The 14,459-nt window shown below is 38.7% G+C and overlaps 1 protein-coding gene across 5 annotated transcripts in view; it reads right to left on the bottom strand.

The window, feature by feature from the left end:
- The window catches only part of SLC44A5 (solute carrier family 44 member 5), a 432,655-nt gene that overhangs the window by 182,995 nt on the left and 235,201 nt on the right, over positions 1-14,459 (bottom strand). For 4 of the 5 annotated variants that reach the window (XM_027536863.1, XM_027536861.1, XM_027536865.1 and 1 more), the window contains exon 3: positions 206-254. The exons of the other annotated variant lie outside the window; for it this stretch is intronic. In XM_027536863.1, the coding sequence (XP_027392664.1) occupies positions 206-254 (49 nt within the window). The remainder of the gene's footprint in view (positions 1-205; positions 255-14,459) is intronic. 5 annotated transcript variants of the gene reach the window in all.

Below are 14,459 nucleotides of genomic sequence, written 5' to 3'. Positions count from 1 at the left end.
AATAGGAGAGGATATTCATGACTCATGGGAAGATTTATTCCCTGTACTTACCCTGTATAAATAAGGGGACATTTATTCTAAAAATAAGTCATTTCCTTCTCATAGTAGACACAATTCTCTGTTGACCGGAAAATGATATAAAAAAAAAAATAATAAGCTTTCTGTGTTTGTTAACAAATGCATTCCAGAGAAAAGAACTGCTTACCTGTTGACAACGGGTCCTCTGAAATGCGGATCATATGACCTTGGAGTACCTGCATTTAAAATAAAGAACTTTCTAAGCATGGAAGCCAATGAAATGGCAAATAAATATACATAAAATATGAATAAAGAAAAATTCCTATCTTAGCCAGTGCTTAGTGCAGTGTTGAACTCATTCTTTGGTCCAGTGAAACATCAGTTATACCTTGGACACAGCTGTCAATCATTTTCTCTCTCTCCAGCTAGAAGCAAGTCTGGGAAGAGTTGTTAAGCACCATATTCTTAGGCACACTGTGTACATATCTCCCACTGTTCTGAGCAGCAACATCATAGATCACAGCCAAGAGAGCAAAACTTGAAGCCCTTCCAGTCTGCAAAAACGCATTCTACCATCTGCCATTTCCAAGTGTTGCTGTGTACTTGTGAGGTGCACAATGTAAGAGAGACATCTGCTTATCACACTTCTCCCTTTCCTCTCAGTACATGGAGCTTTCCTTTGAGAAATTGGAATACCAGTCACTATTGGTCCCTGCCATGTTGGCTATATCGTATGCAAAAATCATTATTATATTTTACTATACAAATGTTATTTTTATTGCTTTTGATTGTTATTTTTTAGATCTACTGGTAGACTTCGTACCATCTGAAGAAATGCCCTAGTCATTCACTGTTGTAACATGAATTGTCATATATTACCCTTGTCTTTAAACGATACAAAGTAGACACAGAACGGCCTTTTCCCCCACATGTACTGGGTACACCCAGTAACAAGTTCTGTAAAATCATTTCTGGCCAAAGGTTTATATTTTGCAATTCTCACCCCCCTGACTAAAGGATTCCTGCTCCCTTCCTCTAGGCATTTGTCCCTATAAAAAGGCCTAAATTAAAGCCAGAATTTTAAAAGGGTCTGGAAAAAAGAGGCCTGTGTGTCAGCAATCTGACTCAGCCTGTACTCAATGGGGAAATTAGACCTGAGGACTCCAAAGCCTCTTCAGTGTAATCACAGGCTGAGGGCAGAACAACAGGAAGGAGAGGACAGACTTGGAACAGAAATTCAAGAGCCAATCAGTCAGCAAGTATTCATAAAGCACCTGTTATATGTTGAGAGCTCTGAGGGCATACAGAGATACATAAAGGATGCTTCCTGTCTTGGAGACCCTACAGTTGGTGGGCAAGATTGACATATTGATTCATTCAACAAACATTTCTTGAAATCTTTATATATCAAGTCTTATAATACACAAGCAATGAATAGACTGTATAAAATAATAAAGTACTAAATTGTATGGTATTGGCTTGAAGTGTTACAAGAGTTCTGAGAAAGTAAGTTTCATCGAGGACTAGAGCAGTCAAGAGCATTTCATTCAAGAAGTGAGATTTTTCTGAAAGATTGGAATAAAATAAAAGGGAAAAGAGAAACATTCTGAATGGGTGAAACTAGAACTCCGTTAAATTCAGTAACTACATATTGATCGCCCATTATGTGCTCTGCATTGAAAGAAGCACTGCAGGGAATACAGGGTTTAATGAAACACAGTCTCTTTCTTCAACAGGCTAACAAACTGGTGAGCAGGGAGAGAAATAAGAAAAGACCACAAGTCACAGAAAACAAGACAGAATATGATACCATAAGAGAGGGTACAAGGAAAGTATTAGGAGCATTCTAAGGAAGGAAAGGTCACATTCAGTTGAGATTAGTAGGGAAGACTTCCTAGAGTCACGGTATCTTGAGATGGACAAGTATGAAGTCATAGAGTTAGGAACAAACAGCAAATGCACGGGGATGGTGAAAAGATCAGCCTGATTGGAGTCCTAGATAATCAAACAGAAGGAGTAAAACATAAAGCTAAATAGATAGTATGGAACCAGACTACAGAAAGCCTAAAAAACTAGGAACAGAAGGTACTTTATACATCCTAAGCCAACAAGGAGTCATAGAAGTATTTCTTTTTTTGCCTAGAACTATAACAATGCAAAAAAACTGTAGTTTCATCTTTCTCATATGAAGAAGAACCATTTTGATTCTAAATGTTATTTCATTCCCAGATCTCATGTGAGTTTTTCCTGTAACTTGGAAGGTAGGTAGCAATTTTAATCTGACTTTTCAGATGCTGGTTGTTCACAAGGACAAGTTATCTGAGGAAATACCCAGAGCTCAGAGTTGAGAAGGGCCAGTGGCTGCAGGACACACTTTGGGTATCCCCCAGGATAGGGGAATGCTAGGCCTCAGCTTCTAGAATAAACCGTAGGTTTACCTTCATTGTTTCAAGTTGTCACTTAGTTGGATAGGTCTCTTTCTGATACAAATTCTGCACATTTACATCTCACATCTTTGGGCTCAAGTTTGGGTATTGACAGTCATGGATCTTGGGTTATAGAAGGATTTTCAACAAAGGAATGACATGGTAGAAGCAGGGCTTAATTAAAGAATAATCTAGTGGCAGTATATAAGTGCTATCACAAAGCGCAAAGTCAAGGGGACCAACTAGGAACCTATTGCAATAATAGAGGTGAAGTCATGTGAGCCCCACCCCAAATGGTGGTGGAAGTAATGGAAAGAGAGATGCATCCGTTATCACAGAGCAGTCATGCGGCTTAGGGGTTAGGAGCAATGGCTCTGGAGTCAGTCTGCCTATTCTCTGTCACTTACTAGCCATGACCCTAGACAGATCATATCACTTCTCTGAGTCTCAGTTTCCATATGTGTAAAGGGTTAGTCACTCAGTCATGTCCAACTCTTTGTGATCCCATGGACTATAGCCCTCCAGGCTCTTTTGACCATGGGATTCTCCAGGCAAGAATACTGAAGTGGGTAGCCATTCCCTTCTCCAGGGGATCTTCCCAACCCAGGGATTGAATCCAGGTCTCCTGCATTGCAGGCAGATTCTTTACTGTCTGAGCCAACAGGAAATCCCATATATCTATAAATGGGGATGACAATAGTACACCATAAAGATGTTATGAGGATTAAATGAATTAATACTTGTAAAAATACTTAAAACACTGGTTGACACTTAGTAAGCCCCTATGTATATTCATTCTTAGTCTGAATTACATGACAAAGATAAAAAGCACTTGAATGGTAAGACTTAGGGTGTGAAAGAGAAATGTCAAAAAAAAGACCAAATAAAGAGATTTCAGACCTAGAAACTGTGATTCTCAGTTACTTCTGGTCTTTTACCTCAGTTTAAGGTTGACGTTATTAAAACAGTTGGGAACGTTAGCAAATGGAAGAAACTGTAAAGTTGTTAGGAGAAAAAGAGCATGAGGCTGATTCAGCTCATGGGGACATCTAACTCAAAGTCCAGTGTTCAACTTAAATCAAGAAACTGAAGTCTTATGGAGAGGGAGAGGAATGACCTGGGAATTTGATGATGGAGGATAAAAGATATAACATTTAGAATGGATAAACAACAAGGTCCTACTGTAAAGCCCAGGAAACTACATCCAATATCCTGGGATAAACCATAATGGAAAATAATATTTTAAAAAAGAATGTATATATGTGTAAAATTGAGTTACTTTGCTATACACCAGAGGTTGGCACATCATAAATCAAATATACTTCAATAAAAAGATTTTTTTAAAGAAATTGAAGTCTGGGTCAAACCTTGAGATAAATACTTGGAAGTCATAACTTTATCACATGAAAAGTAATAAATTCCATAAAGAATATCAGGATCTGTTGTTATAGTGACAATAACAATAATATTTAACACGTTTTCAATCATTAAATGTTAAGCACTGTTCTAAGTGTTTTCATGCCTTATTTTGCTTACTTTGAAAAATAAATGTATTCTTTAGTTAGATTAGAAACTATTATTAGCCTCATTGTACATATGCAAAAGCCCAGACATAGAGAGGCCAAGGTACCCACTATCACAAACATGGTATATAATGGACCTGGGAGTCATACTGCCCTGTCTCATTGCAGCAAAACAGACTCCTGGGGTCATACCCTGCAAACCCAGCATGAGTTCCTACTCTGGGGGAAATGAGTAGAGTGTTTTCTGTTTGAGATAGCTGTAAATACTTCAGTTCTGACATAATTGTCAGCTTCTCCTTTTTTGACTGCCTTGTCTGCCTCTACCTCATGGCGACAAATACATTTCAGGGAGTCTAGTCACCATTTCTCTGGGAACTGATTTCCTCTCTAATCCACAGGCATGGTCTCTAGCCACCAAGTTTCTCCCTTGTAGCTGTTTCCTGGCAATCAGTGACTGGATCTGGTTTGGATATTACACCCAAACTAGGCCAGTCATTCATTTCTGGTCACTCTATCCCAGGGATTAGAATTAAAACAGACAGTGAAAGATCAGAACTGCAAAATGTAAAGCTTGAAGACCAGAGAAGCAGAGAAAGAAAGCTTTCAGAAAGAAATCACTGAAGCCAATGTATAAGAAGCAGCAAAGATGGAAATCTTCATAGACTTCAGCTTTCTGTTCCAGTCCCTACCTGAGACCTGGGTTGAGTTTTGTGTGATATATTATATCCTTATACTGAAGTCCTTTATCTTGCTTTTTGCTAGTTCACATCTGTTACAGGCAACCAAAGACTACCACTAATACACTCCCTCTCTTGATCTGACTTAAGGTTTCAACAACTCATTTTAACAGCGTTTATTATATTCTTGCAATAAAAAGTTGGTAGGGATTTGAGGAAGAATTCTGGAGACTAAGTCTGCTTTCACAAATCTCAAGTGAAAATACGAAATATAAGCTTAAGACTAAAATTTCAACACTGGTGTTAAGAGCCATGATAGAGACATTCAGAGGGTGCCATGGAGCCAGAGGCGGTCATGAACAGATAGATCTCTTCACCTCCTGACTGGTGCTGAACTTGGGCTCTACTTTCCCCCAGTACTCAGGACCTGTGCATTGACTTGGAGAAAGAACACTAGTGCTGACATTCTTGCTGGTTCAAGATTTCCATCCCCAAACTGTCTGAACAGCTAAAATATACCAAAACCATTTCATCTAGCCCCTCCACACCAAATACTATAGTTCTAAAGGTCTGGGGTAGGCTTGTCCTATCAGATCACTCTGTTGTACAATCAGATTTGGAGACCACTAGGTCACTTGAGAGAATTTGGGAAATTCAGCAGTGGCCATAGGACTGGAAAAGGTCAATTTTCATTCTAATCCCAAAGAAAGCCAATACCAAAGAATGTTCAAATTACCACACAATTTCACTCATCTCACACACCAGCAAAGTAATGCTCAAAATTCTCCAAGCCAGGCTTCAATAGTATGTGACCGAGAACTTTAAGATGTTCAATATGGATTTAGAAAAGGCAGAGGAACCAGAGATAAATTGCCAACATCTGCTGGATCATAGAAAGAGCAAGAGAGTTCCAGAAAAACATCTACTTCTGCTTTACTGACTACACCAAAGCCTTGACTGTGTGGATCACAACAAACAGTGGAAAATTCTTAAAGAGAAGGGAATATCAGACCACTTGACCTGCCTCCTGAGAAATCTATATGCAGGTCAAGAAGCAGCAGTTAGAACTGGACATGGAACAACGGACTGATTCCAAATTGCAGAAGGAGTACACCAAGGCTGTATATTGTCACCCTACTTATTGAACTTATATGCAGAATACATCATGTGAAATGCTGGGCTGGATGAAGCACAACCTGGAATCAAGATTTCTGGGAGAAATATCAATCACCTCAGATACGCAGATGACACAAACCTTATGGCAGAAAGCAAAGAGGAACTGAAGAGCCTCTTGCTGAAAGTGTAAGAGGAGAGTGAAAAAGTTGGCTTTAAAACTCAACATTCAAAAAACTAAGATCATGGCATCTGGTCCCAAAAACTTCATGGCAAATGGGTGGGGAAACAGTGTCAGACTTTATTTTGGGGGGGCTCCAAAATCACTGCAGATGGTGACAGCAGCCATGAAAATAAAAGACGCTTGCTCCTTGGAAGAAAAGCTATGACAAACCTAGACAGCATATTAAAAAGCAGAGATATGAGTTTGCCAACCAAGATCCATCTAGTCAAAGCTATGGTTTTTCCAGTAGTCATGTACGGATATGAGAATTGGACCATAAAGAAAGCTGAGCACCAAAGAATTGATGCTTTTGAACTTTGCTGTTGGAGGAGATTCTTGAGAGTCTCTTGGACTTCAAGGAGATCAAATAGTGCATCCTAAAGGAAATCAGCCCTGAATATTCATTGGAAGGACTAATGCTGAAGCTGAAGCTGCAATACTTTGGCCACCTGATGCAAAGAACTGACTCACTGGAAAACACCCTGATGCTGGACAAGACTGAAGGCAGGAGGAGAAGGGGACAACAGAGGAAGAGGTGGTTGGATGGCATCATCGACTTGATGGACATGAGTTTGAGCAGGCTACAGGAAGTTGGTGACAGACAGGGAAGCCTGGCATAATGCAGTCCACGGGGTCACAAAGAGTCAAACATGACTAAGCAACTGAATTCTGAATTTTATTATTAACCTCTGTTTCATTCATGCACTGTCCTTAATTCTAGCTGTACATAACAGACCAAGCCTAATGAAGTAAGAGAAAAGCAAATCATTAGATATGTATGAGCTTTGGGAAACACACAATTAAGAGTAAGACATAACAGCTACAGGAAGAGAAGCAGAAAGTGACATTCAAGAAAACTCAAGAGTTTCAAGAAAGAAGGATTATAAATTCCACAGAAATATTATTAAGTGAATGCTTATTTGTACCAGGAACTGCTATAACAGCTTTACACACATATGTCATTTTTTATAATTTTACACAAACACAATGTGAATAGTACCCCCTTGAACTATGCAATACAATAGCACTGGCATATTTATTTTGTCATTTAATGCTCTCAATAATTCTATGATGTATGCCACTGTTATCCTTCCATTTTATAGATGAGGAAGTTGACTCACAGCTAATTTGCCTTAGCTCAGTCAGCTAACAAGAGGTGGAGGTGGCATTCAGTCTGACCCCAAAGCCTCTGCAGAGCTACCTGGCAGTAAACTTCTCAATAGTGACCTTAGAGAAATTTCATAGATGAGTGGGGAAAGAAAATATATTGAAAGAGGTTGGAAACTTATATTGATCCTGTAATTATTCTTTTTTCAAAAAGATGGGCAAAACTGGTTTAAAAGTGTCTAGGCTGGCTTCCAATTTTTGTGTGATTTGTACCTTACAAAGTGAAAAAGTGGATTGTGGTGTAAATGAAACGTTATTGTCAAATCTTCTGAAAAGCTGACACTTTTTGACTGTAATTTCTGGCTGCCTTATATTTCAGTTGCAAATACACTAAGACCTCAGTCAAATGATAAGATTTAGCTGATTTCATATAGTAATAGCAGCTGGAAAGTGATAACTTCACCCTGCCCTATGCGCTGACAGAATCCGTATTGTCATGCAAATTTTTTATTTCCTGAAATCAATACAGGGCATTGCTTTTTCTGAGGCTCTCATGTGCTCTAATTGCATCTCTGGAATAAATAGACTGAGGGACCAGCTAAGTAAAAAGAGCTATAATGCTTCACTACCACATAGCTCAGCTAATTAAGTGCAATTTATATTTCTCACTTAAAGGAAAAGAAAAGAAATTAAGATTAGGTAATCATTTTAAAAGCTTCATCAGTTCTTATGACTCTCTGATCACCAAAATTGTTGTGATAATAGAATCACTAAAAATTATTCATTATAGACAGTTGCACATTTGTTATTATAGCTAACAGTTTATATTGCAGGCATACAGTGCAATTTTTTCTTACTAGAAATAATTCCTGAAGATTATGAAAAACAGTCCAGGTAATTAGTTCAGTTTATGGATGTCAACTGCACATGACTCAGTCAAATGAAAACAGCAAGATAAAGCAGCTGGTCATGACCAGACACTTTTCTTTCTTAAAAGCAATCTGATTCTCAAAGAAAATGACAATATATCTACCACTGATCATTTAAAGCAAAAATCTGAGACATTTAATGTTATGCCTTCAAGTGTTCTCCTTCAGATAATCTAATGTGACTTAAGAGTGTGAAGGGGGAACTAAGGTGGGGCAAACAAGTATCCAAGAACTTAGAACTATTATGAGCAAGCACATCAGATAACTTTCCAACAAGCATGGAAAAATAATGTGGTACAAAGTTGTCTTACTTTAGTATTCTACAACAGGCAGTTGAGAATTGGGAATAATTAAATACTTGTTTTACTTTACTTTTCAAATATGTTTATGATGGTGTGTCTATAAATGAGGATCTGTCATTTTATCAAAGGAAAAGGTTTTCTTCCCTCTAAGGAAGGACAAAGAGCCATATTCCTTGCCATTTCTTAGTGGACAATGTTCCAATTTCACAGCCCATATGGCCTTTCTCGATCTGGCCCATTCACCCGCCTCATCTCCTACCATCCCTCACTTCAAACTTGATCTTTTAGTAATTCTGAACCGCTATGGTTCCCCTCCAAAAGTGACTCAGCCAGTAAAGAACAGTGGATTCTTTACCAGCTGAGCCACCAGGGAAGCCCAAGAATACTGGAATGGGTAGCCTTTCCCTTCTCCAGTGGATCTTCCCAACCCAGAAATTGAACTGGAATCTCCTGCATTGCAGGCAGATTCTTTATCAGCTGAGCTACCAGGGAAGCTCCTATTTTATACAGTGCTCTCTGAATAATAGGACTTTCCCCTCTTTGTTCCCTTGGCAATGGCTAAAGGAAGTCTACAGTTCTGCTCACAAATTTCCCATTCATTTTCAAGAAGGACAAGGACTAAAGACATTCTACTGGTCATTATGCCAGTAAGTGGAGCCCACTTTGACTGGCCCCTACATCATGGTAGCTAATTCCATTCATCTTTGGGACATATATTTCTATTATTGCACGTGGTATACTGTATTGTTGCATGTGGTATACTGTACCAACGAGTTGTTTGTTTACATGCTGTGGTAGATAGATGCTCATGTCCTAATCTCCAAACTTGTGACTATGTTACCTTACATGGCAAAAGGGACTTTGCAGATTTAGTTAAGTGGAAAATCACAAAACATAGAGATTATCCTGGATTATCTAGGTGAGCCTTGTATAATCACAAGAGTCCTTAAATAGGAAAAAGGGAGACAGAAGAGTCAAAGGAGATGTGACAGCGGAAACAAGGTCAAAGTGATGCAACACGAGAAAAACTTGACTGGCCGTTGCTGGCTTTGATGACTGAAGTGAGTGATGAGTCAAGGAACGTGGCAACCTCTATGCTATGCTATGCTAAGTCACTTCAGTCGTGTCCGACTCTGTGCGACCCCAGAGACGGCAGCCCACCAGGCTCCCCCGTCCCTGGGATTCTCCAGGAAAGAACACTGGAGTGGGTTGCCATTTCCTTCTCCAATGCATGAAACTGAAAAGAGAAAGTGAAGTCGCTCAGTCATGTCCGACTTTTAGCGACCCCATGGACCGCAGCCTACCAGGCTCCTCCGTCCATGGGATTTTCCAGGCAAGAGTAGTGGCAACCTCTAGAAAGTGGAAATTTAAGAAAACTGATTTCTCTCCCATAGAATCTCTAGGAAATAATGCAGCCCTGTGACACCTTGATTTCAGTCCACTGAGACCTATTGTGGACTTCTGACCTCCAGAATTATAAGTCTGTGTGATTTTAAACCACCTCATTTGTGCTAAGTCATTACAGCAGCAAGAGGAAGCTAATACACATGACTATTCCTCCTATTGGATTGATAGCTCATTTAGGGCAGAAACTAGACTTTGGGGATTGCTCTATTGCTATTATCTGCTTCAGTATCTGGTGTATACATAATAGGCATTCAATAAATATTTATAGAGTAAGTTTAAAAATAATGTCAATGTAATTGTGAACTCTTCCCTGGTGGCTCAGGTAGTAAAGTATCTGCCTGCAGTGCGGGAGACCTGGGTTCAATCCCTGGGTCACAAGATTCCCTCGAGAAGAGAATGGCAACCTGCTCCAGTGTTCTTGCATGAAGAATTCCACCGAAAAGTCTGGTGGACAACAGTCCATGAGGTGGCAGAGTCAGACATGACTGAAAGACTAACACTATTTTAATTTAGGTTATAAAAATACAAATAGGAAATCAATCTTAACAATCATCAGCTAATTATTTTAGACAGGTTTCAACTTGGATTAAAAGCAAGTTAATAGACTCCTAAAAACACACTTCCATTAAAAAAAAATGACTCCCTTATCACTAACACTAATTTATCATTCATTTTGTAATGTCAAGATCAGTAGGAGTTAACAAAGGAAGTAAGGGAGACAGTACCTCATACTGGTGAGTAAAAATTGCTATCAAATTACCTGGCATCAAATGTCATCTCTGCCACTACAAGCTGCATGATCTTGAGAGAATTGCTTTTTTTCTCTCTGAAGTTCCATTTTGTCATTTATAAAGTGATAGATAGTAGCAAAAAGTACAAAATGAAAAAAGAAGGAAACAATTTCTTTCTTCAGGATGACCATCTAACTGGAAAATAGTAAAGTATATGTAAATCACCTTTATAATGAAAGTCAATCTGTGCAGATCTAATGCAACCCAACTTTAGTTGGATTGTCACACTGACTATAAGTGACACCAACAATTCTAAATGCTTTCAATGACTGAGCTGGGTGTAACATTTATGAAATCACTTTTTGAAAGAAAGAAATTTTGAGCATGCTTAAAGGATAGAATCTTGTGTCATCTGGGAAAGCTGGACAAAAGCACATGCTGAGCCAGAGCAAAGAGAGAATCTGGGGGAAGAAACATGAGAGCAGTTAGTGGAATGACGCACACCATCAGGAGCTGGAGGATTTACAGAGCCCCTCAAGTCTTCTGGGAAAGTAACACAATCGTCACATGTTTATGCTTCTGCATGATGCAGAGGAAACAGAAAAGCAAAGGCAGAGGAACCAACGTGAAGATTGCTGTCATATTTCAGACATAAGGTGGTGGTAGGTGCCTGACTGAGACTGTAGCAATGAGAGAACATGAGGCAATTCCAGAAGCACCGCAGAGGAGTACACTTGGTAGGGGTGAAAGAAAGGGCATAGTACCATGCTTCATCACCGCATGATGGCAATGTCTCTTGCAGAAAATGATGTGCCTTCCAGAAACTCCTCTTGAGCAGAAACATGACCCCACATTGGACATGGCAAGATGAACAGATATGCAAATAAGACTCCTTCAGCACTGATCCAAACCAAACAATACTATGGTATCATGATCTTTTGATGGTTGTTCTTCCCCCATATTGAAAAACTTCCTCAACATATGAATGACAAAACATCCTATGACAAAACACTGGAATGTCAAATCTCTTGCTTTAAGATTTTTTTTTTTAATATTTTTTTTCAAAGATTTTTTTTAGGGGGCTTCCCTTGGGGCTCAGCTGGTAAAGAATCCACCTGCAATGCGGGAGACCTGGGTTCGATCCCTAGGTTGGGAAGATCCCTTGGAAAGCGAAAAAGCTACCCATTCCAGTATTCTGGCCTGGAGAATTCCATGGATTGTATAGTCCATGGGGTTGCAAAGAGTCGGACATGACTAAACGACTTTTTCACTTTCACTTTAAATCCACAGGGTTGGTTTCTAAATAGCTTGCATCATCATTTGAAATAATCTGTCCTATATGAACACAAATTGTTAACACTCAGTTAGAATGTCAACCTTAGAAGAAATATGTAAAAAAAGAAGCCTCATGTCCACTGAGCAAGCAAAAGAAAACGTACATAAAACACTCAGGCTGCTTCCTAATAGACCAGTTTTATAGGCAATGCTGAAAGATACACGGTTGGGGGCAATGGAAATGTACTTCTGAAAAAATGATTTTCCTTGACTACTGTGACAAAGCACTGAATTTGTGCTATAGAGCAGCCATGAATTACTGGATAACCACACATCTCAGAATAAATAAAATTATCAATCAATATTGATTTAAAAATAGTCTGGAAGCAAACAAGAACATGAATTGAGTTTGAAGGTTATCAGCTTGGGTTTTCTAATATTTCTTTCTAGCCATATTTGTATTTTATTGCTCAACATGAGGCACTTAAAAAAAAAAAGACCAATAACATATTCTAATTACACTGAAGCAACTCCTTATTTTCCAGTTTTCATAGGTTATATATTTCATTAGCATGCCAAGCCCTATTCCCATACCTCCAAGAAACTATAAGAACAATTTCACAACCAGAGATAGGAAATAAGGAGCATATTTACTTACCCTAAAAATAAAAATAAGTGACTTCATCTGGCCTTTCCATCTACAGAGTTCAGGCAAGAACACAGTGAATGAATAAAGGTTAGGGAAAATGATAGTTTTCATCATTATATAAATATGAACATTAACTTTTGTAAAACAAAAAAGGAGAAAATTACCTTTAAAGCTATAGTTGAGTAAAAGACTTCTGTTGAACTTAAGAATAAACACTACTAAAGAAAAATAGCAAGAATTGGTCAATTTATCACAAGTGCATAAAGCATTTTGGTAGCTGGTGATAACATCTCTTCTACTTCCTCATATCACCCAGAGGTTATTTATGAGAACAAAATTAAACTGCTTATCAACTCTGACTTTTACTACAACTCAAGATGATGGAAGATAATAATCACTGGGAAAACATCCCTATTCCTGAGCCTCAAATGTAAGAACGAAAACATATTTTAGTGCATAATTTCTACCCACAAAGCATCATGACCAACAAATAAAAACTGCAGATGGAGTGCACTATTAGAATCTGTATCATGTGGATGCCTCTACTTATAAGACAACTGAGGAAAAATTGTGGTCAACTATGGTTTTTAACCAACTGGTCAAACTAGTCACTTATAATGACCATCAGGGAAAGAGCAGCCATCAGGGATACACAACCTATTTCATGATCCACTCTAAACTGTTAAATCTACTCAGAGAGAGAGCATAAGAGAGAGACTGATGTTCTTTTTTCTTAGTGCTGTGGGTTGGGGTGTGTTACAGAACAAGATATTCAGTTGGAATGGATGCCTGGGGACTTATCTCACTCCTTCCTGGAGTCCTGTCTCCTTGGATCAAGTCAAAGATAAAACAGCCTGGTTTTTATACTTGTAAAATCTATAGAACATATGTGAGGCAGAAATGCTCATGAATTTTTTTTCCTTTTAGAACGGATTTTTCACAAAAAGTGTAAACATATTTTAAGTTCAATGTCAAAAGAAAACTTTGGGGGTTTATTTCTTTTACATTCTGCGCTGATTTAGAGAAGGGAGGGAAAAAACTAGGGAAGGGAAATCTAGCACGAAAGACAATGACTTGACTAAATAACCTGCCATGACATTGTGTGTGTGTGTTAGTCACTCAGCTGTGTCCAACTCTTTGAGACCCCGTGGACTGTAGCCCACCAGGCTCCTTTGTCCATGGGATTCTCCGGGCAAGAATACTGGAGTGGGTAGCCATTCCCTTCCCCAGGGACTGAACCCTGGTTCTCAGGCATTGCAGGCAGATTCTTTACCGTCGGAGCCACCAAGGGAGCCCTGACATGCCACAGCAGTAGATACATGGAACTGTGAAGATTAAATCTAGAAGTGAAAGTCTGTTAGCTTCAATTCCAAAAGCATGAGGGGTTCAACTGTTTTTCCTTTCTCTCTTTCTATAAAAACAACTAAATATTCTGAATATAAAGTTTAAAGAATATTTTTAGAGCACTGGAGAGCTGACAAAACAATGAAGAAATGCCAGGCTCAAATCAAAGTGAAAGCGAGAACCCTGAGAGAGGAGAATACAGCTAAAGTCATGATAACCCCAAGGATACTTAGCAACTTAGCAAATTCAAGGAGCAAAGGGGACAGAAGATCCAGGCTAGAGGCTGCTCAAGATGAGCAGGAAAGTCCAATAGGAAATCGTTCCTCTGCTAAGCTGGCACTTCAAAGGACTATACCCTCAGAATAAAATGGACCCTACCCTTCAGAAAGTTACCGTGACACTGAGCAGTAAGATGGGTGAAAACACTCTCATTTGAATTTGCAGTATATGTGAAGTTAATATGTATGGGTTCCTAAGAAACTGACAGACAATAACAGACTTCTGTTCAAATTCATCTTTATTCTAAGAATTCTCACAAATAATTTTCTAACGAAATAGGCACCTCACAATTAAAAAAGCAAATTATAGAAGGAAACTAGACAACACACACACACACAAAAACTCGGTAATCAACACACAATAAAATTTGACTAATAAAGTTTTTAAACGTTTAAATCATTAGTCCCAGATTATAAAACAACTATGCTCACTGTTTTTCATAAATAAAAAACAAGC

Source organism: Bos indicus x Bos taurus, chromosome 3 (genome assembly GCF_003369695.1).
Source record: "Bos indicus x Bos taurus breed Angus x Brahman F1 hybrid chromosome 3, Bos_hybrid_MaternalHap_v2.0, whole genome shotgun sequence".
Taxonomy (NCBI): domain Eukaryota; kingdom Metazoa; phylum Chordata; class Mammalia; order Artiodactyla; family Bovidae; genus Bos; species Bos indicus x Bos taurus.
The sequence above is the reverse complement of the archived record's forward strand: the minus strand, read 5'-3'. Positions and strand labels throughout refer to the sequence as shown.